The 22,900-nt window shown below is 35.3% G+C and overlaps 1 protein-coding gene across 9 annotated transcripts in view; it reads right to left on the bottom strand.

The window, feature by feature from the left end:
* The window catches only part of LOC125670445 (regulator of G-protein signaling 22-like), a 69,413-nt gene that overhangs the window by 33,385 nt on the left and 13,128 nt on the right, over positions 1 to 22,900 (bottom strand). For 7 of the 9 annotated variants that reach the window (XR_008802150.1, XR_008802149.1, XM_056161643.1 and 4 more), the window contains exon 1: positions 6,089 to 6,280. Coding sequence is in view for 7 of the 9 variants with exons in the window: in XM_056161643.1 (XP_056017618.1) it covers positions 6,089 to 6,265 (177 nt within the window). In the remaining 2 variants the exon portion in view is untranslated. Of the gene's footprint in view, positions 1 to 6,088; positions 6,281 to 7,391; positions 7,421 to 17,121; positions 17,460 to 22,900 lie in introns of those variants that run through there. The other 2 variants (XM_056161646.1, XM_056161648.1) reach the window with 2 other exon arrangements.

Here is a 22,900-nt window from a genome sequence, read left to right as displayed (position 1 = left end):
AATTCCTCAACCTGTTCAACTCGATGGAGCCCAATTTACTCTTCTCCTAACCATCCATCTCAAATTCATATCTGGTACAAAAATGCTTTCTCAGAATGATGACAGAAATCCCCACTCACAAAGTAGTAATTTATTTTATTTATTAACTCAGCTAATATTTGATATCATACAAATCTATTTGATTGAGAAACTCTCACTTTGTTTCTGAGTCACATACAGCATCAATGGTCATGGTGTATGGCAGGTAGTTAATGTCAAATTCTAAAATGGCCTGCTCTTTTCAAATGCATATGTAAGTAATGAGTAACCCTTCTGAAAACTTCACTGAGATATAAAGTGATACAGCATGTGATCAAATCTACTGAGAAGCCCTTTCGACTGCACAGGATTTAATCATGTGACTGCCCCACTGATACGAATATTTATTTCTTAAATATAGAAATTAAAACATTAGCTTATTATAAATTAGAAATTGCTTCTTGTTAAGCACATGGTGCAGTTTCTTGCTTAATGTGAAGATTTCTCTCAAAAACAAGTAACAAATCAGATTCTACATGCTGTAATACTATACGTAAACTGACAGAATTTAAAAGTACAATAGTGGATAATTATCTGTGCTATTTATCAATTCATTAATTCAATAATAAATATCTGTCACTGGTATATAATCTTTATGATTAAAGTCCATCGTCGTATGCCACGGCTGAAATGTAAGCTTCTCTTCCCTTTCACCCGTGGCTCTCTGCGTGACAATTTCTTTGTTTCCCATAAATATACATGACGAGAATGACGTAATCCGTTATCAATAGAAGTAAAACAGCTGTAATGGATGTGGCAATGAAAACGTGTTCTTTTTGCACCAAAATTATAGTGAACAAAAGTCCTACAGATCAATGACATCTGAACAGTTTCGAGGTTTATTTCTTATATATGTCCACTTGTTCCAAAAAGGGGGGGGGGGGGGGGGATACTTACCAATACACAACACTCGTCGTCATTAGTCTCTGAATATTCATTAGAAACACCCAGTAGTATAAAGACTTCTCATCGTCTGTTCTTAGTGACAGAAAAAAATCATTATGATCCTCATAAATGCACCTTCATAACTGCCAATGTTAAGCACACGTGTACACAATGACTTTGTGTTTATTAGTGGAAGAACAAGCGTTCTGATTGGTCAGAGTAATATAACAGCATTCAATAAACAGTTTAAATCTCTGATTAAGCCTTGCTCGGAAGCTCAGCGATTGGTCGAATCACGTCATGCATATTTATGAGAAACGAAGAAATTGTCACGCAGAGAGTCATGGGTAAAAGGGAAGAGGAGCGTAAATTTCAGTCGTGGCGTGCGACAATGGATAAAAGTCTAATATCCATTGATTTTATTTAAATGCCATTGTTATTCCCAGAGAGGCTATATGTGAATTGGAAGTCAAGAAGGGTGCATCAAAAATGTGGTTTTGGTCACTAATACTGAGTATGCTAACAATAGCATTGATAATGGCACATAGGCAATGTGTCATTGACTGACAGACACTCTGCATGATAATGTTCATACTGCCATAGGCAATCTGTCATTGACTGACAGACACTCTGCATGATAATGGTGCATAGGCAATGTGTCATTGACTGACAGACACTCTGCATGATAATGGTGCATAGGCAATGTGTCATTGACTGACAGACACTCTGCATGATAATGGTGCATAGGCAATGTGTCATTGACTGACAGACACTCTGCATGATAATGGTGCATAGGCAATGTGTCATTGACTGACAGACACTCTGCATGATAATGGGGCATAGGCAATCTGTCATTGACTGACAGACACTCTGCATGATAATGGGGCATAGGCAATCTGTCATTGACTGACAGACACTCTGCATGATAATGGTGCATAGGCAATGTGTCATTGACTGACAGACACTCTGCATGATAATGGGGCATAGGCAATCTGTCATTGACTGACAGACACTCTGCATGATAATGGGGCATAGGCAATCTGTCATTGACTGACAGACACTCTGCATGATAATGGTGCATAGGCAATGTGTCATTGACTGACAGACACTCCACATGATAATGGGGCATAGGCAATATGTCATTGACTGACCAACACATCGAATAGTCCTTTGTGGAATGTTTTGTCACCCTTCCAACAAAGCCCATCCTCCAATTGCTTGCGGATTCTGAGGCTGGTGGCTGCACACACAGCTATCTAGCCCATCCCATAAATCTTCAATTGGGTTTAAGTCCAGGGACAATCAAGAACATTGATGCCATTCATTTGAAGGAACTTTCGAGTCAATCTTGCCATTGTCCTGCTGAAATATTATTCCATTGACATGCCTATGCTGCTGCATTAATGGTACTAAAACAGGCTGCAGAATTTCATCTACATCTGGCAGTTCAGGTTCGAAAGGTCTGTGAGAGCTGTGTTAATCCCATCCAAGACCCTGACACTACCTCCACCAAATCTATCATATTAAAGGACAAACAACGGTAAACTCGAGCTCTGTCGTCCGCATTATTAATGTCAAATCTGGACTCATCATACAAAAAGACTCGTATCTAGTTTTGGCGTTGATCAGCCTCTGTCAGACCCACTGCACTCTGTAACATCAGTGATGTGGTTCAAGTTGTAACCCTTTATAAGGTCTTCTGCAGCAGGTCCCATGACATTTTAATATTCTGGATACTGTTCTAGGATGAATGGACCTACCATGATGTCCAATCATTTATCTTGCCTTCGTCCAGCAGTAAACCTATCCCTCTAGTGAAGTTATCCTATATCAAGCTTGTTAATGTGATGTTGTTACAAATAATCAACCAGGTCCTGATGCTGTCTTATGATACTGTTAAAACAAACAGCTGATTGTACAGGGATGAACATCAAAATGTCTTCCTCTCCCCCACTGACTCACATCTACTTACAGCATGAATTAATTCTGCATTTTATTGTTTAAAGGGGAATTCACATGATTTTGGTACAAATATTTAGATATTCAATTGATTCACATTAAACATAGTAACAAACCTAAATTTCAAAACCTGACGCAAAGATGTATTTGAGACATCTAAACTTTTCATTTTCAAAACAAAACACAAGCCCTGATTATGTTTACATGTCATGACTCAACTACGGTACAAAGTTGACCACTTTTATGGGGAAAAACACTTTTACAAAGAAAATTTCCTGTTTGTTATTCTTGCTCCCTAAACTGATTTATCATTAACATATAACGTCAAAATGTTAAATGTTTTAGAAATCTTGGTGTTCTCGCCTCTGCACATGGCTATGATCAGCGTATTGACAAACACAATTTTGGGAGCTAGAATTTATATAAATATAAAATATATCCTGTGTAAAAATATTATAAATCCACTTATTCATAAAAGATTTTTACTTCTATAAAAAAAAAAATACTGTCAATTCCAATCTATCAAAATTCATGTTGATGCCACTTTAATAGCCCCGTTCACATGCCCTAATTTACGCACGGGATGCAAATTCTGCATATATGCAAAATCTGCACCCGGGTGTAAATTTGAGCATGTGAACGCAATTGCATATATGCAAAAGTAAATATACATATGTGCAAATATACACCTGGGTGTAAATCTGCACCTACTCAGACCAGATGCAAATTTACTTAAATCTGCATATGTGTATATTTACTCCTAGTGTATTTTTCGTCATGTGAACGCGCACACCGTATACAACGTCACACTCGAGGAGTCGTCACTGTGGATCATGAGGGATCGGCTCCGATGAGGAGCAAACGCAGTATCACCGAATATGATATCGCTTTTCTCATAAAATACACCGTATTTCTGCAAACATTATATTGCATAGAGTGTCAAAGACATATCTTGATCAATCATTTGTCACTGAAGCCTACACAGTAAGGGAAAATCCTCCTCCTCAATCGAAAATAATCCGCCATCTTTATCAAACTTCAAGAATCATTGCCATTTGACCCTAATTTGTTAAGTACCATGTGAACGCTTAGCAAATATACTTTTACACACGGGTGCAATTTTTGCATATATGCAAAATTTGCACCCCGTGAGTAAAGCAGCACATATGAACGGGGCTTAAGTGGCTTTACATGCCCTGATTTACTCATGGGATGCAAATTTTGCATATATGCAAAATCTGCACCTGGGTGTAAATTTGAGCATGTGAACACAATTGCATATATGCAAAAGTAAATATACATATGTGCAAATATACACTTGGGTGTAAATCTGCACCTAATCAGACCAGATGCAAATTTACTTTTGCATATGTGTATATTTACTCCTTGTGTATTTTTCGTCATGTGAACGCGCACACCGTATACGTCACACTCGAGGAGTCGTCACTGTGGATCATGAGGGATCGGCTCCAAAGAGGAGCAAACGCAGTATCACCGAATATGATATGGCTTTTCTCATAAAATACACCGTATTTCTGCAAACATTACATTGCATAGAGTGTCAAAGACATATCTTGATCAATCAAATTTGTCACTGAAGCCTACACAGTAAGGGAAAAATCCTCCTCAATCGAAAATAATCTACTATCTTTAACTAACTTTGAGAATCATTTCCATTTGACCCTAATTTGTTAAGTACCATGTAAACGCTTAGCAAATATACTTTTACACACGGGTGCAATTTTTGCATAATTATATGCAAAATTTGCACCCCGTGACTAAATCAGCACATGTGAACGGGGCTTAAATTTTTTAACTCTATTGTTGATTTTGCATCTGCAATCATCAGCAGAATTGTTTTACTGCAACAAAAATTGTTTTTATTATTTTCATTAGTTTTGAAGAGTACACAGAAAATTTTGTACAATGCTCCTCACATCATATGAATAAGCAATGCAGATACAGTATGTTTTAAAAAACCAGGAGAGGATGTTCTAAGTTTCAAGAATTTGTGTCCAATCCCCCAGACAATAAAATATGTTCAAATGAAAATCAAAAACCTGCACAATGTATAGTGAGCGAAATTTGCAATAATATCATAAAAAAAATATGATCCAAAAAAATATTTAGAAAAAAGATGTGTTGCATTTTTAAAGTCCTTCAGTATAGTGAAATAAAAGAAACCTGAACAATAATCAGATATAGTTAAACCAAGAGAAGGAAGTTGGACAATGGCTACTAAGTGGTATATGAAGAGAATATGTGTAAGCCAACTGGATATGGAATACCATATTCATCCTAGTGAGTGCCCCAGGCATTAGAAAATTGGAAAAGGGGGCAGTTTTTTAAAACTTTGTTTTGAAATATTTTCAGTGAAATAATGACCTTGAGAAATATTTACATAGATATCAAAATCTAAATGAGTTATTGTTATACTTTCCTTTATGATAATATAATGCACTCGGGTCTTATTCATTGATTCATTATTTCAAACCGTCCTAACAACAGGGTAAATACACAAAGACATAGTAGCTATTACTGTAACACATGTAGAAGGCAAATCGTACTGTTTTTAGGGGGGGGGGGGGGGGGGGGGCTCTTAATTTGTCAAAGTTGAAAAAAGTCCCAGGGGGCACTTATAGAGGTAGGGCACTCAATAAAATGAATACGGTATTATCATTCCCAGTGGAAACATGCTGGCCTGATTTCATTTTACTCTAAATATACTTAAATTAGAGACACATACACAATAAAGCCTTGGTTTCAAACAAAAATTATACATTCAAATCAGAAAAACATACCTAGATAGCTCATTTTAGAAGATGGAATAAAACAATGCATACAAATAAGACAGTGTATAGTGAAATTCAACCCATAACCTTTAAAGTAACTAATGAGTCACTTGACATCTGTATGTACGAGAAATGTACTCCTTTTCCTCAGTACATTTAGTCATAAGAAGCTGATAAATTCACCATGAAACAACAAGCAAAATTACACTCCCAATAAAGTGATTTTGACTCTAGATGTACTTTAGTGCCTCCTTATACAGTTTACTTCTCACTTTCCTAAATACACATTTCCCTTATAAGAAACACTTCTAAATTCTAACTATGGATGCAGAATCATTTTACATCAGACACACATGCAGAATATATTCACTTACAAAAGGCAGCTGGCAATACCGATATATCACATTAACAAGAACTTCACACGTCATCTCGGGCCACCAGGGTACAAACTTGAGAGCTTCTGTAGTTACCTTGAAGTCATAGTCACCGCTCCTAAGGTCCTTTAAGGCAGTTCCATATACATGCTTCTCAAATAAAATGTGACCCGGCATTGATACAAATTTTGGCACCAAGTTCTGACAACTAAATGATCTGGTGTGACCAGAGGACAGATCCGTACTGTCAGGTCACCAAAATCCTGACCCCTTGTTAAATTCAAATGATTATCATCTAATAATCTGAGAATCCAAATGCTTCATTGACTTCAACAATGGTAACTGTAAAGGAGGAATCCCAAAACAAAACACCTAACATTTAATCCAATTATAGAAATTCTTTGTTTGGATTGGATAAAACAAAATTGTTAAACCTTAAAAGACAACACTAAGTACACTGACAAACTCCAAGAGTTGATTAGGTGTGTTGGCGATTAATGGCTTAATCCGCTACCAAATGACCAATACACAGTTTGGAATCCATTGGTTGTACATTGCATGTACATGACTTTGAAAAAAAAAAGATTTATAAGCAAATTGTACTGGTCTTGTTTCTAACCAACAGAAATGAACAAAGAATGTGGAAATGGATTAGGGTGTACTGAGAAATGGACTGGAGTGTTTGGAACCAAAATAGTAAAGTGGAAGTCGTCTGTGGGGGATCAACAGAGGTTTTAGGAAGTGGAGAACTGACAGTAAATAAGAGAACCAACAATTAATGATGCACAAAAGTGACTGGACAGTCATCATAGGAGGAATGCAAAAACCTGATAACAGAACGGGAAGTATGGAGGGGGAAAATGAGAGTGAAGCATTCCATCTGTTGACTTGATTTCAGCTTCTCATAACTGAATACATCACAGCAATATCTGCTAATTAGTTAAAGAAATAAAACCCTTTTCAAATTCTATGAATTGTGTGTAAATGGAAATACATTTGTACATAGGTTCATTTTTGTTAGCTGTATGTTTCCCTGTAATTAGAATTAGTTATATTGTGACAATGTTTCAGAATATTTCTAAGTGCACCACTGGGATCTTCCGAGTCACATACATCCATAGTTAACATAATAACTTATTATATGAAAATCCTTACACAATGAAATTTTTTCCTGATTTTAAATACAAATGCACTTGATTTCAAAATTCAATGCCATAGGACTAAAGGAGTTGTAGTTCCTTTTATAGATTTCTCTCTCACTGTTAGTAAGAGTTATTCCCCTTATAACACATAATATACTTACCACATCTTCATATTCTACATCTTCAGGATCTGAAAGTAGAAAATTCACTCATAAAGAATTAAACAGATCAATTTCTTTTTCTTTTTTAAATCTAACCTATACAAATATTTTATTAAGAACATGCTCCATAAATTTCAAAATTTGATATCTGCAAGTACCAATATACTTGATGATGTTAATGAACAAAAAAAAACCAAACTACAAATCTACATGTACCTGTATTTTTCCTCCTTACTTAAATAGACATATCAGACTTATATGAGATACAATCAAGGTCGATCCTAATTATAAAGTACTCTCTCCTTTTCTTACTAGCCAAGATATATCCATCATTTCATTAAATCATGCAATTTGCAGAAGTGGACTACCAAAGATTGGTTTGATTGCCTGGCAGAATACCTACATTCTAAAGGACAAGTTTTATGTTATTTTGGGTCAAACAGGTGATCCCCCTCCCCCCAAATTATAATTGTAAATTAATAAAATAAAACAGATTTTTTTTTTAAAGTTACCCATCCTGTCACACAAACATATACTTCATTGTTACATTATTAACTAAGATCGGATACCGGTGGTGTATCAGTGGTGTATCAGTCCCATCACATTTCATATAGAAGCTCACAGATCAAATCTTTTGTTTTGACAAAGAAAAAGTTGATTTTTGCCATGATACAAATATTTAAAATATTTGGGGCATATCTCTTCCTCAGTGCCCCGTCCTTTTTAAAAGTAAAGAGTGCACATGTTAAAATGTAAAGCCCACTGAACTCTGAAACAACAGCATAACGATGGATGTAGAAGGAACTTCATCTTCTGTGGAAAATGCAACAATCAATCTCGTGCTACATATATATTATTACTACAGTAACTTGATCCGATGAGTCGGATCACATCGAGTTGACAGGCGCAGATCATCAGATCACACGAGACGCGAAGCGTCGAGTTTGATCTGATGATCCGCGCCTGTCAACGAGATGTGATCTAACTCTTCGGATCAAGTTACTGTAGTAATGATAATTTTATTATATACCCCCTTCTGCATTTTAAATCCACATTTATAAGATAATAAATGTAATCCAAATTATCAAAAACACAGACATACCATGAAATTATGTTTTGTGTACGCAGTTTCGTTTGTGACGAGGTCAATATTTTCCACAAATAACATTGCGTTGATGCATTGTGACGTCATTGTGACGGCATCAGTTTCAGAGGATACTGATACAGAATCAGAAAACCACAGTGTGGTGATCCGGAAAACCGGATCACACGCTGTGAAATCCACAGTATCAACAAACGATACATTGATGGGTATATAATAAATGTATATCTCAGGCAGACATGCCAACTATCCTGATTTAAGCAGGATCTATTTCTCGCGATTTAAGAATTAGCAGAAACCTTTCCCACTTACCCTATTTTGTGAACATATTTTCCGATTTACAATTAACAACCCCGATTTTCATCCCAGATTTAAAATCCCATGCCACTTCTTTGTGGCTTGCCAATCAGATATTGGAACAACAAATGGCCATTGCTCATGTGGACAATTGAGGAGCATATTTTGATTATGTGAATGACAAAGATGGACGTTGCATCACCAAAACAAGAGGCCCATGGGTCACATAGCTCACCTGAGTCACCTTGGCCCATATTTAAAGATTTTCCCTAGATATTCACATATAAAACTTTGATCCCTATTGTGGCCCCAACCTACCACCAGGGGCCATGATTTTAAAAAACTTGAATCTGCACTATGTCAGGAAGCTTTCATGTAAAGAACAAGGTACGATTGTATACATAAAAAGGCCCAATTTTTTTCTCTCTATAAAATGTGTCTGGAATTAAATTTAATAAGTGTTTTAAGAAAGTAAAATATATGCCAGGTATAATATGTCAACAAAATGAGAATGATATTCCTAATTGGATAGTATTATGACATCATGAATAAGACATTTCCCGCCTTTTTTTCAAAATAAGCCTTAAAACTGTCAAATGTCATACAGATTATTGCTCAGGAAAATATGTGCGCATTTGTCGAGCAAAATGAGAATGATATATGTTGTGTATTATTTTAAGACGAAAAACATACCTCAATATGAATTTGCTCGACGCATGCGCTGTATGTTTTCTGAAAGGAAAACCACCTGAAATTGTGGATATTTTCATTGAAAATGGCATTTCTGCAATTTTATGCCAACTTCTAGATCTCGTCATATGACACAAACCATTGTGCTGATCAAACTGAGCAGATTTTTGGTTTGCTAATCTATTCCTTATTTGAATGTCAGGGTTTGAGCTCTAAGTGAAATCATCGATATTTTGGGCCAAATGACTATAGAAACTGTACCTACTTCTTTGTACTTTACTAGCCCAGTGGTTCTTGAGAAGAAGATTTTTAAAGATTTTCCCTATTTATTTCCATGTAAAACTTTGATCCCCTATTGTGGCCCCAACCTACCCTAGGGGGCCATGATTTGAACAAACTTGAATCTGCAGTATGTCAGGAAGCTTTCATGTAAATCTCAGCTCTTCTGGCCAAGTGATTTTTGAGAAGATTTTTAAAGATTTTCTCTATTTATTCCCATGTAAAACTTTGATCTCCTATTGTGGCCCCAACCTATCCCCAGGGGCCATGATTTGAACAAACTTGAATCTGCACTATATCAGGAAGTTTTCATGTAAATTTCAGCTCCTCTGGTTCAGTGGTTCTTGAGAACAAGATTTTTAAATGACCCCACCCTATTTTTGCATTTTTGTGATTATCTCCCCTTTGAAGAGGACATGGCCCTTTATTTAAACATACTTGAAAACCCTTCACCCAAGGATGCTTTTGGCCAAGTTTGGTTGGAATTGGCCCAGTGGTTCTGGAGAAGAAGTCGAAAATATGAAAAGTTTACAGACAGACAGACGATCAAAAAAGCTCACTTGAGCTTTCAGCTAAGGTGAGCTAAAAAGAATAGAACAAGTCAAAAGTGACAAAGATTCCGAGCATCCAAATTAGGGGCCATTGATGTATATTGTCAGATATGCAATAGGTAATTAAATCAAATTAAATTTTCTAAGCTATAGTGAATATCATAAAATGATATAACATATATAGAGATGTGAGTGATCTGTAAATATGGTAGGATTTTAATGTTTAATTGGATAAATTCTTTCAGATTTTGTGCATGCAGAGGACATTCCTCCCTTCTAGTGGATTGCTTCACCACAGACTCTGCAAGGCATTGATAGTAATACCAAAACAATACCACATAGCAAATGTTTATATATGTGCTTAAAATTTTGGTACCTAGTCCAGTCATGTTATGATGTAAAAAAGATGCAAATTTATGTATTGATATATGTACACTCTACATGTAACTTATTGTTGGAGGGGGGGGGGGGGGTACTTTACCTTTAATATTTTGCTAAATAACAATAAATATGTATTTCTTTCTAATTGTGTTTTTGAGTTTTCTTGATGTTAATAGAGAACAAAACACACTTTTTGATGTATTAATATGTATTACATCAATATTTTTGTTTAAAAAAGACAAATATTTATTTTCATGACAACATATCGAGAATTTTGAGCTTTGTAAAAATTTTGTTACGCTTAAAATCCCCTATGGGCATTTTCAAAAGTCAGCATGTATGACCCAAGGAAGCCACACATTTCCACTCCTTTTTTTTTTCTTTTTTTTTTTGCAAACTAAGCACCTGCTACATTGTATCTGTTTGAATATAAAGTCCCTATGTCAAATGAGATTAAGCTATGCTCTTCCTATGCTGTTGGCATGTCACAAGGTATACCCCACAGCAGGATATAAATACTGTGCCACTCTCTCAATGATGACATACCCCAAGGCTGGATATAAATACTGTGTCACTCCCTGTGATGACATACCCCAAGGCTGGATATAAATACTGTGTCTCTCTCAATGATGACATACCCCAAGGCTGGATATAAATACTGTGTCACTCCCTGTGATGACATACCCCAAGGCTGGATATAAATACTGTCACTCTCTGTGATAACATACCCCAAGGCTGGATATAAATACTGTCACTCTCTGTGATGATATACACCAAGGCTGGATATAAATACTGTGTCACTCTCAATGATAACATACGCCAAGGCTGGATATAAGTACTGTGTCACTCTCTGTGATGACATACACCAAGGCTGGATATAAATACTGTCACTCTCTGTGATGACATACACCAAGGCTGGATATAAATACTGTGTCACTCTCAATGATAACATACGCCAAGGCTGGATATAAGTACTGTCACTCTCTGTGATGACATTCACCAAGGCTGGATATAAATACTGTCACTCTCTGTGATGACATTCACCAAGGCTGGATATAAATACTGTCACTCTCTGTGATGACATTCACCAAGGCTGGATATAAATACTGTGTCACTCTCAATGATGACATACCCCAAGGCTGGATATAACAAGAGGTACTGTGAGCAATGCTCACTAAGAATACCCCCCGCTTACCGCAATCTCCCAAAGGGTGTTGGTAATAGGTATAAACTACCTCTTTTCTGAGTGTAAAAAACAAATGGCATGACAAACCGAACCATATTGCTACTTCGATGTCCAGTGTGCGTGACCTTTGACCTTTTGACCCCAAAATCGATAGGGAACATCTTCATCTCATGGGTAGTCCATATGTATGATATTGTGACTGTAGGTGGAAAGGATAACGCTTTAGAGCCCGGAAACCATATTGCTACTTCGATGTCCAGTGCGCTTGACCTTTGACCTTTTGACCCCAAAATTGATAGGGAACATCTTCATCCCATGGGTAGTCCAGATATAAGATATGGTGATGGTATGTGGAAAGGATAATGCTTTAGAGCCCGGAAACCATTGCGTCTATAGATGGACGGACAACCCGATTCCAGTATACCCCCCCCCTCCCCACAACTTGTTGCGGGGGGTATAACTACTGTCACTCTCTGTGATGACATTCCCCAAGGATGGATATAAATACTGTGTCTCTCTCAATGATGACATACCCCAAGGCTGGATATAAATACTGTGTGTCTCTCTGTGATGACATACACCAAGGCTGGATATAAATACTGTCACTCTCTGTGATAACATACCTCAAGGCTGGATATAAATACTGTGTCACTCTCTGTGATGACATACCCCAAGGCTGGATATAAATACTGTCACTCTCTGTGATAACATTCCCCAAGGCTGGATATAAATACTGTGTCACTCTCTATGATGACATACAGCAAGGCTGGATATAAATACTGTGTCACTCTCTGTGATGACATACCCCAAGGCTGGATATAAATACTGTCACTCACTCTGTGATAACATACCCCAAGGCTGGATATAAATACTGTCACTTTCTGTGATAACATACCCCAAGGCTGGATATAAATACTGTGTCACTCTCTGTGATGACATACAGCAAGGCTGGATATAAATACTGTGTCACTCTCTGTGATGACATACAGCAAGGCTGGATATAAATACTGTCACTCTCTGTGATGACATACCCCAAGGCTGGATATAAATACTGTGTCACTCTCTGTGATGACATAACCAAAGCTGGATATAAATACTGTGTCACTCTCTGTGATGACATAACCAAAGGCTGGGTATAAATACTGTGTCACTCTCTGTGATGACATAACCAAAGGCTGGGTATAAATACTTTGCCACTCTCTTTGTGTTAGTTCATTCTGTTTTCTTTAAATTAATCTCTACTGTGCCAAAACAAGTCCAGTAAGTCAGAACAGCTGTTGGCAAAGGGCCAGACAAGGCTACACAAAGTCAGCACTTTCTAAACCTGACAAGCCCTAAAACACTCCAGCAGCTCACTTGACTCTGCTTTTCTGAGGTGTGATACAAGGTTTATTCTTTGATCTGCCACTGTCACTCTGGAGTCTAAAATTATGTTGGAGGTGAGCACAATGCTCAGGTTTTAATATGGCTCCAATTCCGGTCATGGCAACGTCATTCACATACCAATTCCCATAAATTTACAACTTACTGAGAATTCCATACTTATTTTCCCCTGTCCGGACTATGCTTGTTGCAATTCTGGTCATGGCAACATCATTTACATACCAATTCCCATAAATTTACAACTTACTGAGAATTCCATACTTATTTTCCCCTATTCGGACTATGCTTGTTGCATGGCAATGGAGTCACTCTGCATTACTAGTCAGGAGCTCTGACCCCTAAGTTACCCAGGCCAATATCCACGGTCTGTATAGCCCTAACTACAGTACTACATTCCTCCTTCCTTAATTTGTCTTCACCCTCGAAGACACACAACCCAGATTCTTTTTCACCCCTGGCAGGACAACCTGCAGTGCAGGGGTGGTCAATAGCACCAAATGCAGTATAGGAGAGAGGAGAAAAATTGTGGCTGGACCGGGAATCGAACACAGGAACCCTGCATTTTTCAGAATGTGTTTAGGAATGTGGAGATAGTTAAGCTTATGATGAATATTCAACGTGCATATGAAGTTTCAAAGATCATGTCGATCATGATAGGTCGAAAGCGTGATACCAGCTCTCATTTTTTTGGTGGTTCTTTTTCTGGAATGATAAAAATGGTGCTTTGTTTGCAAATAATAATTCATGTCTTAAAGACTTGGATAGACGTTTTAATTTTTTAAATCGAATAATTATGCAAATTAAAAAATGTTAGTTGTTAATATTTTTTAAAGGAACTGATTCACAATTTTCCCAAAATTTTGTTTTTCACTTCTAATGATTAAAATCTCTGTCCAATGTGTTTAACAGGTTTTACAAAATATATAAAAAATTCATTATTTATTGTTTATAAATAAAGATTGAAGTATGATATTGTTTACAAAGTTTTGAAAATGTATGGTTATTGATCTAAGTTTGTTATATATCACAATTTAAGTATTCCTTAGGAAAAACGTACCATCTAAAAATTTTAATTTGTGTCTATGGAAAATTAGGATGCTTTAAATTACAAAATTAACATTTCACTAGTTTGTTCGTAAACATAAACAAGGCTCAAACAAAGAATTAAGGCTAACTTACTGCTCTTATCCCTACATAGGAAGGTCCAAATGTTGGTTGTCAACTTTATATGAGTTATGTTTTCAATGCTTAACATCAAAAATAAAAATTTTACCAAAATTTAAAAAATATGTGAACCAGTCCTTTTAAATCTATAACTAAAATCTTCAAGAAAAATGTCAGTTTGAAAAGATATATCAGACAAACATATTTTTAAAAAAAAAAATTGAAATGGAAGGGTCAAAAGAAATATTTCAATTTTCAAATATGAATCAAGCGTGACGGAATTATAAACAAGTGATCATAATTTCTTGATGAAAAAGGTACATAAATTTACAGCAGCAATTTTAATTAGGATCAGTACTTTTTTCTCAGGTTTGGTTCAATTCTAAAAGAAATGCCGATATTTCTGAAATCTGGTTATTTTATTTCGTAAAATTTTAAATATGGACAGATAGATCAATGCAAGACAAAATGTGATCATAGCTTTCAGCTTATGTGAGCTAAAACTTGATACAACATATACATAGAATCAACACATTTACATGAAATATCTATCACTCGTTTCATTTTACACATTAAAAGGAGGTGGGTGGATCACCAGGAACATCAGGTGCTTGACAGCCAAACACGACCAATATTGCATTTCATGATTATATAGTATGTGCATGTTTTAAATTGATAGGTCCTTAGATACACATACTACATCACTAGTATTACCCACTCCTTAAGTCCAAAAGTATTTGCTAGTTACAATATGGTATTATACACACTGATCTATTTAATGTACTGCAAAATCAATATTGAATGTACGTATTACTTAAAGTTACACATCCACAAAATCTTTGAGGCTATCTATATCAACTATCTAGTTTTTATCTTGCACTCAATATTAATCACATGTCACTGATTATTTACAAAGATAAATTTAAACTAATTGAATTCACAACTGATTATCAAAGATTTATGAGTGGTGCAAAGCATTTTGTGATCTCCGATCAGACGATATTATCTCAACAAAAAAAATACATGTCCCTCCAGTCATGATATGTTATTTTTTCTACATATTAAATATAAGTACATTAATGAAAGTTAATACCATCCAATTCACATAAATACAGTATAACTTCAGAATATGATTTCATTATCTTCAATATCTGTTTACATTCATGACTCATGTTTTTTTCTCTCTTTTTTTTCTGTTTCGTTGTTTCATCTCAAGATTCAAGGCACAGCGACATGAAAGTGACCTTTCTACTTAATATAAAACTCTCTCTCTCTCTCTCTCTCTCTCTCTCTCTCTCTCTCTATATATATATATATATATATATATAGGACACAAAATATGAACATCAGAAATAAATATCTAGTTCGTTTTTTATTATAGTGGACACAAAAACAACGGAAACATCGGGTCATTTCTGCATAATCGTCTTTGTCGAATTCACAAATTACCCCATGCTTCTATCATTTCAACACCCTAAAATACAAACAACTAGATACTTATTCCTTATCAGTAAAAGTCTACATTAAAAGCATGTTTTAACATTATCTTCTCATAAAAACACCCATTTTTAACAATCATGATGCGCCTCACCTGTAACAATTCAAAAGTACAGTTCGATAAAAAAACCAAACTACATCTTAAAACAGATCTCAAATCTGATCTATTTTAATCTGATCACTGTACTAGGCTGTGTATAGTGCAAACTCCTATATATGATTTGTATTCTATACATATACCCTATTGAATCTAAACAAATCAATGAAAAAATTGTTGTAAAGAAGGTGCTAACAGGTAAACATTTTTAAATCATCGCGACATCCATTGAGAATACCCGCTTTCATGCTTAGATTTGAAAGAATGAACTAAGCTTAACTGCAGGATAAGACATGAAAAAAATCTTCAGATGTGTAATGAAAATGTTTAAAATATCACGAAATGAACACATAAAGTTTTCAATGAGCTATTTCATGTCAATTTCTGAAAAGCAATCAAGTTATAAAACAACTATAATTTGGTTTTGGTTTGTATTTTTTCATTTGTGGAGGGGAGTGGGGGAAGAATTTGAAGAGTACATTTAAAATGAACTATGAGTATTTTTCCTTATTAAATGATTATCATTTAAAATACTCTCCCATAAATGATGATATAAATACTGTATTATTGAAGTCAAATACAGTAACACAATGATACTGCAATCAGCATCACAATATTCAAGATTCATAAACCCTTCTTCTGGCAACACCTACTTTGAAAACTAAACCCCCCTCCATTAAAACTGCCAAACCTTTACATAATAAATGACAGGAGCAAATTGATTGGAGAACCAATTCTGTTTCAGCCTCAGTTTCAACCCCTGAAGTTACAACAGACCAACAGCATGCCAAGTCCATAACAAAATCAGCCCATTGAATTGCAACTCAAACAATCAAGGTGGAAGATAAACAGTGAAATTGATTGATTACCTGACTCAATCAGGTAAAACAACAGATTTTAAAATCGAACAAAACTCTTAAGACATTGTCTTGACAACCCAGGCCGATACCTATGCAAAATTTTTAGATTTCAAAGATAAAATCCATTTAAAGTTTCTAACATGATGATCAATGAAATAAATATTTACAGTGTTAACCTAAAAAGATTCCGAAATTAGCAAAATGAAATGAAATAAAGTTTAGATATGAATTATGATTCTTCACCTTTTTTTCTGCCTCTCCTTTTACCCTTAGACATCGTGCACACAGTTACTAATCCCCTGAATTTTGCACCTCAGATAAACACTACCATTCATATCCGATCACCAGAAGCGTTTGGCACTGCTCTTTATTTTTGATAACCTCTTTGTGATGTTAATCCGTCAGATTAGTTTTCATCTACCTAATCCAGTCTGGTTATAGCAAGTGCAGGAACTGTCCCAACAGGCAGGCCTTAGAGACTTGGACTGCCCTCTACATAAGAACTTGGATTAATTCAATAGCTCTTTCAACATGTTCAATATCCCCTTTAGAACATCCTTCTCTTGTAAGAGGCAAGTACTTTAATAAAGAATATGCTTGATAGAGATATTTAAATTTTCAATTGCTAACACTACACTAACATTCATTACATGCTGGCCTGTGATTAAAAATTTAAATTCAAATTCTCTTGATGCAATTTAAATTGAATATAGACCTTAAACATATGGTATATATGCAATAACAATGTAGTGACAAGAAAGCTTTTTACCATTACAGAGAACAAGTTCTGGCATATCTCACAAGAATATTCTAATTCAAAAATACATCAGCTGTGAATCAAATGATTAAATGAAAGACGCACATGGACCACACTGCTCACCTAGTCACCTTGGCCCTGCTTCAGAAAATTTTTTACTTTCTATATTCCCATGAAATTTTTTTAACCCTATATTAGTCCCACGAGGTCATAACTTCACCGAACTTGAATCCACACAATATCATTATAGTGTGGCCGCCATGCTACTCTTTAACAGAATTTTTTTTAATTTCCTACATATTCTCATGAAAGACTGAATCCCTATTTTAGCCTCAACTTTGTTCGAGGGGCCATGATTTGATCAAATGTGAATCTGTACGTCGTACATCAGAATGCTTGCATGTTAATATGATATAATCATTCAAAATTTTGATCTCCTATTGTGGCCCTACCCTACCTCCTGGGACCATGATTCGAGCAAACTTGAATCTGCATTACCTGAGGAGGCTCTGCTCCACATCTAAAAATTTTACCCTCTATCCTGGTCCCATCCTACCCCCAGGATCCATGATTTGAACAATTTTGAATCTACATTCTTTAAGAAAGCTTCCACTAAAGTTTTGTCTTTTCTGGCGCAGTGGTTCTTGAGAAGAAAATCTTTCAAAAATACCATCATATATTTTTTGAATTTTTTCCCCCTTTGACCCTTCATTTAAACAATTCACCCAATGATGCTTTATAGCAAGTTTGGTTGAAATTAGCCCTGTAGTTCTAAAGAAGAAGTAAAAAATGTGTAGTTTATATACAGATGGACAGACAGACACTGAACAAAATGTGATGAGAAGCCTTAAGCATTAAGCTTAGGTGAGCTAAAAATTAAACAGTATTTCCCCTGACTTTTTTCAACAGAATTTTTTTAAAAAGACTATACATGTATGCATGAATAAGGGTGGGTTTCTCCACACAAACTAACTCTAGTTTGATGTTCCATTGTTTCTCAAACCTGTTATAAACTAGATTTGAACTAAAACTCATTCCAAACCATAACTTGTTCTCTGAACCAAACAAACCACTTCCGGATGTATGACTCAGCGTGCTTTGAAACATTCTTACACGGCAATGGTGAGATAGCTAATGTAATATTCAATTAGGAAGTCATCCATATTAATGAGTTTGAAGTTCACCAGTGTTATGTTTAATTACATTATCCATGCAAGAAGTTGGTTGGATTGTTGTCATTAATCAAATGCATCATAAAAGTTTGAGTGGTTTGTAAAACTATGAATATTTTAACTCAACTGAAATATAATGACACAGAAACGGCGGGTTTTAAATTTTTAAAATTTTTTTTTTTTTTTTTTTTTTTTGGCAAAATACATAGAAAACACTTTTTGTCCATGGAATTTTAAATACATTTGTATTGAATATGTTTTGAAAAATCACCATCAGTCAGATGATAATATACATGAAAATAGCAGTAGTAATGTGATGCAGACTTATAATTAATGAAAAATTAGAATATTGTGCAGATATTTGGAAAATTCCCTTAAAGTATTCATGATTATAACAGCATAAGAATATAATGGCTAACAGCATAATAAGAATATAATGGCTACAATATGTAAAATATTCTTTAGTTTTGTTTATTGTGCACATTACTTTTATTTCATAGTTACTGTTGGGTTGCGTGAATTTACTGCATCTTCAGACTTTTATTTCATAGGTACTGTGGGGTTGCGTGAATTTACTGCATCTTCAGACTTTTATTTCATAGGTACTGTGGGGTTGCGTGAATTTACTGCATCTTTATACTTTTATTTCATAGGTACTGTGAGATTGCGTGAATTTACTGCACTTTTAGACTTTTATTTCATAGGTACTATGGGGTTGCGTGAATTTACTGCATCTTTATACTTTTATTTCATAGGTACTATGGGGTTGCGTGAATTTACTGCACTTTTAGACTTTTATTTCATAGTTACTATAGGGTTGCGTGAATTTAATGCATCTATAGACTTTTATTTCATAGGTACTATGGGGTTGCGTGAATTTACTGCATCTTTATACTTTTATTTCATAGGTACTATGGGGTTGCGTGAATTTACTGCACTTTTAGACTTTTATTTCATAGTTACTATAGGGTTGCGTGAATTTAATGCATCTTTATACTTTTATTTCATAGTTACTGTGTGGTTGCGTGAATTTACTGCATCTTTAGACTTTTGAGGGCAGATTCGTTCTTTGTCATACTAACTGAAGAAGTTGAAAATCATGTACTGCCATTACAGCTGCAAAAGTGTCATCTGTTTCCACAAATGCTCACTTATTTAAAATTGTAAATTAGTCATGTACTTGCTGACAAGCAAAAATTGCTAATTAATCAATGAAAGAAACAATTAAGAAGAATTGTTGTTGCTGACTCACTTCTGTCAATCGAATGTAGTTTCAAACATTGCAGGAACTACGTGTTATTTTCAGAATTGGTTTGAACACTACATTACAGCCATAAACTAGTTTTTATTTGCAACAAATTTACCTCTGTCAGCTTGACCATTTCAAGATTTTGGGCTGGAAGGTCACAATGCTAGATGGAAGGAGTCACAATTAATACAACAGATTTTCAATGGAAATGCACTTCAAACATATAACTAAACGGACTTGTCTTCTCCCATTCCTGTCAAGTTCCAGTGCATATCGGTGCAATTGAAAAATTGAAAATTGCTTCATTCTATCTTTACTTCATGATGAGAGGGGATGATTGGTGCAAAGATTATGAAACATCAAATACTTAATATATGTACATTGTATTTTAAATATATTTTTATGGTAAAAATTTAAAACATTCACTTTTGATGGCTCCCATTCAATCCACAAAGCATGCCAAAAGAAATGTGTTCTTTTTTGTTAAGATATAAAAGGAAAAACTTCTGCATGATATTTAATACTATACATTTGTGTCTGACTAAAAGTTTTGCCTTTCCAATCATTATGCAACAAGGTTCACACATTTCAGAAATGTCAATGACTATATCACTTCAAATGTTTCAGATCAATATTGCCGTCTTTGACTTCATAAAGATACATCCAAATGCTTTTAGCTGCCGTGAAACAATATGTCACCTAAAGTTCAACAATTGACAGAAATGACAATATTTACCATTTCTTATCACCAGTTTTCAAGCACAGCCCAGAGTAACAGCGATATGCTTGGTCCCTTTCATTCGATCACAAGTTTACTATTAGCAAAATATATCAACCTGTCACAGGCTGGGTTTATGACAAACATAACATCTATGAGATATCTGCTCAATTATATATTGTTTAATAGTTTATAATCAATTTGGTATTGCATGATCTATTTTAGTTAAAATCAATACATATTATTTCACTAGTTTTTCATCTTGCCACAATAATACAACTATCCTCATCTTGTTCACCGAGGGAAATAAATAGTTGTCATGCATTAAATTTGTATTTCAGATACATTTTCACATTGTTGCTTGGCAGAAATATACATCAGGAGGCATTTTCCCCAAAAGAAGGAGAATGTCACAAGGTAATCAATTATTTGTGCCCTACTGATGGGGCAAAAGAAGACTACTTGTTTGTGCTTCGTCTGTCTGTCACAACTCAAGTTTTCTGGACTTCTTTCCCCACGCTTTGATTTAGAAAGCTGAAATTCAGTATGTGGTTTTCAACTGTATGTTTATAGATCAAGTTTAAGTTTTGTCACAGTTAAGTGATTTTTACAAGATTTATGGGACTTTTTGTCGAATATAATTTTTCAGACTTTTTATGCCCCCGAGATTGAAGATCGGGGGGGCATATTGTTTTTGTCCTGTCTGTCATTCTGTAATTCTGTCTGAAACTTTAACCTTGCTAATAACTTTTGAACAGTAAGGGAGAGAGCTTTGATATTTCACATGAGTATTGCTTGTGACAAGACCTTTCCATGGGTACCAACATTTTTGACCCTGTGACCTTGACCTTGGAGTTTGACCTACTTTTTGAAAACTTTAACCTTGCTAATAACTTTTGAACAGTAAGTGATAGAACTTTGATATTTCACATGAGTATTCCTTGTGACAAGACCTTTCCGTGGGTACCAACATTTTTGACCCCGTGACCTTGACCTTGGAGTTTGACCTACTTTTTGAAAACTTTAACCTTGCTTATAACTTTTGAATAATAAATGATAGAGCTTTGATATTTCACATGAGTATTCCTTGTGACAAGACCTTTCCGTTGGTACTAAACATTTTGACCTTGACATTTGACCTACTTTTAATTTTTATTTGACATTGGTCATAACTTCTAAATGGTAAATATTAGAGCTTTCATATTGTACATGAGCATTTCTTGTGACAAGATCTTTCTACTGGTACCAAGATATTTGTCCTTTTGACCTTGGCCATCTTCGGAATTGGCCATTATCGGGGGTATTTGTGTTTCACAAACACATCTTGTTCCACTATGCTTTCACCAAAGAGTCTGAAATTTGGTTTGTGGTTACCTAATGAGTACATACAAATCAAGTTTCTAAACTTCTGATTTTTGCCGAGAAAAGTGGTAACGTTTCTTGTCACCCCGAACAAAATAATACAAAATGGTGGAAGAGGAAGGCTTTGCAATTGAGAGGGAACAATCTCCAATTCATATTCCATAAGTCAAGATGTGATTAGAAATGAAGATTAGATGAACAAAACACTTTGTAGAACTACAAAAAAAGCATCTTTATGTGCAATAGTATGAAGCTATCGGTGATTGCTATTCACCACACTGATCAAACAGGGCAGTAATCACAATAAACAGTGATTCTGTATTACATACTGCTGAACAGTCTACTTGAATCAAAACACAGACACTTATGACAGATACTGTTACAACACGCTCTTTTTTTCTTGAGCATTTTTAAAAGTATCCAAAAACTTCGGTACTATAATGTCTATATCATCAGCACCATGGCCCATGCATGTGCCCTCAAGTCAGCTCTCATTTAGTCAAGGCATTACAACCCCCTCCCCCAGTTTACTCCTATTCCTCTGAGGCAAGTCAACAATGGACATCAATGCCTTATTTACCCAGCAGTTTACAAATATCTTTGATACCCACACTGATTTTAAATAACACAAGTACATGAATATCTAATCAGTGTTAAGGAATGGCTGTGAAAACCCTTGTGCATGATGAAACAACCCACCTTATGAATCCTTAGTCCTTATAGATAAACAAAACAGGGATCTAGCAAGACTTGTCTATCAGATC

The sequence above is a fragment of the Ostrea edulis genome, chromosome 4, assembly GCF_947568905.1.
Source record: "Ostrea edulis chromosome 4, xbOstEdul1.1, whole genome shotgun sequence".
Lineage (NCBI taxonomy): Eukaryota > Metazoa > Mollusca > Bivalvia > Ostreida > Ostreidae > Ostrea > Ostrea edulis.
The sequence above is the reverse complement of the archived record's forward strand: the minus strand, read 5'-3'. Positions and strand labels throughout refer to the sequence as shown.